General features: G+C 43.8%; 1 protein-coding gene across 1 annotated transcript; it reads left to right on the top strand.

Moving 5' to 3' along the window:
- Nucleotides 1-382: 382 nt before the first annotated feature.
- Nucleotides 383-4,272, top strand: LOC119362118 (receptor kinase-like protein Xa21). The gene is made up of 2 exons (XM_037627316.1): nucleotides 383-3,500; nucleotides 3,702-4,272. Exons 1-2 carry the CDS (start codon nucleotides 383-385, stop codon nucleotides 4,085-4,087), a joined length of 3,504 nt encoding a protein of 1,167 aa, XP_037483213.1. The 3' UTR covers nucleotides 4,088-4,272.
- The last annotated feature ends 55 nt before the right edge of the window (nucleotides 4,273-4,327 follow it).

Here is a 4,327-nt window from a genome sequence, read left to right on the forward strand (position 1 = left end):
CCAATGGAATACTAACGCGTGGATGCTTTCTGGTCCCGGTTGGTGCCACCAACCGGGACCAAAGGACCCCTGACTGGGCTCAGCGCACAGGGCCACGTGGAGGCACATTGGTCCCGGTTCTTGTTTGAACCGGGACTAATGGGTGGAGGTATTAGTAACGGCCCATTAGTCCCGGTTCATGAACCGGGACTAAAGGCCCTTACGAATCGGGACTATTAGGTGTTTTTCTACTAGTGTAGGTGTAGCGCACAGTGATTTACTTACTGATTAGCTGTTTCAAGTTTGTTGCCTCCTGTTCAACACTCTATAAATACCAGAAGGCTTCAGCGAGACGAGCACACACACACACACTATTCGCTTAGCATCCAGTAGCATACACAAGATGGCTGCAGCAGGAGCTCCAAAAAAGTTCTTGCCACTTGTTGCTGCACTAGTCATCTACTTGGTAAGCTTCTGTCCCCGTGTCTGTTCCTTAGCCACACCTCCACCCCATAATGCGTCCGAGACGGATAGGCATGCACTGCTATGCCTAAGGTCACACCTATCCGACCCTGCTGGAGCATTAGACTCATGGAGAAACGAGTCATTCGCGTTCTGTGATTGGCGAGGGGTGACATGCAGTACTGTGCATGCAGCTCGTGTTGTTTCCCTTGACCTTGAATCTTTGAACATCACCGGCCAAATATTTCCTTGCATTGCCGACCTTCTTTTCCTCCAAGAAATCCACATGGCTGACAACCAAATCAACGGCCACATACCTCCCGAGATAAGCCGCCTAACCCAGATAAGGTACCTCAACCTTAGCATGAATTCCATTACAGGGATGATTCCGAATAGCATATCATCATGCTCCTTCCTCAAGGTCATCGACCTTAGCATGAATTCCATCACAGGGGTGATTCCAAATACCATATCCTCATGCTCGCGCCTCGAGGTCATCCACCTGTGGAATAACTCGATCGAAGGTGCGATCCCTCCAGCTCTTGCGCAATGCTCGTCTCTTCAGGAAATTGTTCTTAGCAATAACAACCTTAATGGAAGTATCCCTCATGGAATTGGTTTGCTTCCCAACCTTACATACCTATTTCTCCTGAGCAACAAACTGAAGGGTCCAATTCCTGAATCTTTGGGAAGTAGCCCATTGCTCATGGTTGTCTTCCAGAACAATAGCCTAACTGGTACAATTCCACCTCTGCTGACAAATTGCTCTTCGCTTTACTACCTTGACATCATGAGAAATAGCTTCGATGGAGAGATCCCCCTAGGACTCTTTAATAACCCATCTCTTGTTTACCTAGATCTCTCATATAATCAATTCTCTGGACCAATACCATCTTCCTCACTGATAGCCTCCCAGCTACAGTATATTAGCCTGACAGGAAATATCCTCTCAGGAAACATTCCTGACACACTAGGAAACTTTTCTAACCTATATTCTTTGACGCTTGCTCAGAATAAGCTGCAAGGAAGCATTCCAGAGAGTTTAGCCAAAATTCCGAGTTTGCAAGCACTTGATTTGTCATACAACAACTTGTCTGGTGCAGTCCCACAAGCTCTTTACACAATCACATCTCTCACTTATCTTGGCCTTGGTAACAACCAACTTTCTGGTAGAATTCCGAGAAATATTGCATACACACTTCCCAACATCGAAACATTGGTCATGGAAGGAAACCATTTCGATGGTCCACTCCCTCCATCACTAGTTAATCTATCCAGCCTCCAAAATCTTGAGCTCCGTGATATTGCATTCACTGGTTTGATTCCTTCTTTGTTGTCCTTGCCAAACTTGATCCAATTAGACCTTGGTGCGAACCAGTTCGAGGCTGTAGATTGGAGTACTTTGTCCTCAGTACCAGGCTCTGCCCAGTTGCAGGCAATATATCTGGATAACAACAAGCTTCATGGAACATTACCTAGTTCCATTGGAAATCTTCCAAGAAGCTTACAGACGTTGTATCTATCAGAAAACAGATTTACTGGGACCATACCTTCAGAGATAGCAAAACTCACCAACCTAACAGTTCTTCAACTTGATGGGAACTCACTCTCTGGAGAGATTCCTGACATGCTCGGAAACCTCGAGAACTTGTTTCTTCTAGGTTTGTCACGCAACAAACTTTCTGGAACAATCCCACAGTCCGTTGGCAACTTTAAGAGGCTTGGTGAGCTCTCTCTAGAGGAAAACAACTTGACTGGATCCATACCTTCAAGCTTAGCAGACTGCCAAAATTTGGTACTGCTAAACCTCTCATGCAATGATTTCCATGGGAGTATTCCACCTGGCCTCCTGTCTATTTCCACTCTTTCGAAGAGCCTAGATTTGTCTTATAATAAACTCAATGGATCCATACCATCTGAGGTTGGCAGCTTGATTAATCTCGACTCCCTTAATATTTCCAACAACCAGTTATCTGGAGATATTCCACATGCAGTTGGTGCGTGCCTTCATTTAGAATCGCTTCGACTAGAGGTGAACTTTCTTCGTGGGAGCATCCCAGAATCCCTCATGAGCTTAAGAGGCATTACTGAGATGGACCTTTCTCGGAACAACTTGTCCGGCGAAATCCCAGACTTCTTTGAGTCCTTTGACTCTTTGCAGCTTCTCAATTTGTCCTTTAACAGCCTTGAGGGAATAGTTCCAACAGGTGGCGCATTTAGCAATTCAAGTAAGGTGTTCATACAAGGAAACAAGGATTTATGTACAAGGTTTCCGATGCTCCAGTTACCACTTTGCACATCAGACCCAACCAAAAGAAAGGAAACTTTGCATACCATATCAATAGTTGTTCCTCTGGCTGCTGCTGTTGTAGTTCTGATATCAGCCGTTGCAACCATTCTTTTCAAGAAAAGAAATGAATTGAGAGAACACATTGATCAGTCAATCAAGGAGTTCAAGAAATTCACATACAATGAGCTTGCTGCAGCTACCAACAATTTTTCTTCAGCTAACCATGTTGGTTCCGGGAGTTTTGGAGTGGTCTATAAAGGCATACTGAAGTTTCAGGTGCAGCCGGTTGCTATTAAGGTGTTCAAACTAGAACATATTGGAGCACCAAAGAGCTTCTTTACTGAATGTGAGGTGCTCAGAAACACCCGCCACCGAAATCTTATGCGGGTCATTAGTCTATGCTCAAGCTTCGATCAACTGGGAAGTGAATTCAAGGCACTGGTTCTTGACTATATGGCCAATGGTAACCTAGAAAGCTGGCTCCATTCAGAAGTACATGAAGAAAGACAGAAAAGGCCATTGAGTCTAGTATCAAGAGTAAGCATAGCTACGGACATTGCTGCTGCCTTGGACTATCTCCACAACCGGTGCACGCCTCCTTTGGTTCACTGTGATTTGAAGCCAAGCAACATCCTTTTGGATGATGCCATGGTTGCTCATGTTAGTGACTATGGATTAGCAAAGTTTCTTGGTAACCATCCTCCAGCAAGCCTTAACGATTTGACAAGTATACATGGGCCAAGAGGATCAGTAGGATATATTGCACCTGGTGAGCCTTTCTTATTCTTATATTTCTATTATTAGTTGAATACATGTGCTTGTGCGTGCATGAGTGTGTGTGTGTTTGCACTGGAAATTAGTGCTACTCCTTTTTAGAAACTCTTTGTTCTTAACATAAGTACTGTAAAATACTGTAAAATAAGTTTAGAAAATGAGTACTAATCCGTTTCATATCACATATAAATTGCAGAATACGGACTGGGTTATGAAATATCAACTGCAGGCGATGTCTACAGCTACGGTATTATTCTGCTAGAAATGCTCACAGGGAAGCATCCTACTGATGATATCTTCAACAATGGGCTGAACCTTCACAGATTGGTGGTGTCTGCACTCCCACGAGATACTGGTGACATTTTAGAGACCGGTCTTGTTCCACATGATGAATTTGAAGAAGCAAACCGCAACACACAAAGTGAGAATCACCCAATGGTCAGAATGCAGAACTGTATCATGCAGTTGGCTAAACTGGGCCTAAAATGCTCCATGGACTCACCAAAAGATCGGCCAATGATGCAAGATGTTTATGCTGAAATCATCATGATCAAGGAAACGTTTTCAGCATTATGCGGTTGAGGAAATAGATCGAATATAGTAGACACAAGTTATCCCAAGGTGCATCATACCTTATTTACTATACTATTCTCGCTTTTTCTTTTGCTCAAGATCATTCAAGCTCTTGGCTCCTGGTATTTCCTCCCATCTAGTCCATCTAGTGTTCCTTTCATGTATGATCACTTCTAGATTACAGCACATATGTACAATGAAATAAAGTGGGAGGGAGCTCCCAAAAAAAACTCTTCACGTTTTTTTACT

This window comes from Triticum dicoccoides, chromosome 2B (assembly GCF_002162155.2).
Source record: "Triticum dicoccoides isolate Atlit2015 ecotype Zavitan chromosome 2B, WEW_v2.0, whole genome shotgun sequence".
Taxonomy (NCBI): Eukaryota; Viridiplantae; Streptophyta; class Magnoliopsida; order Poales; family Poaceae; genus Triticum; species Triticum dicoccoides.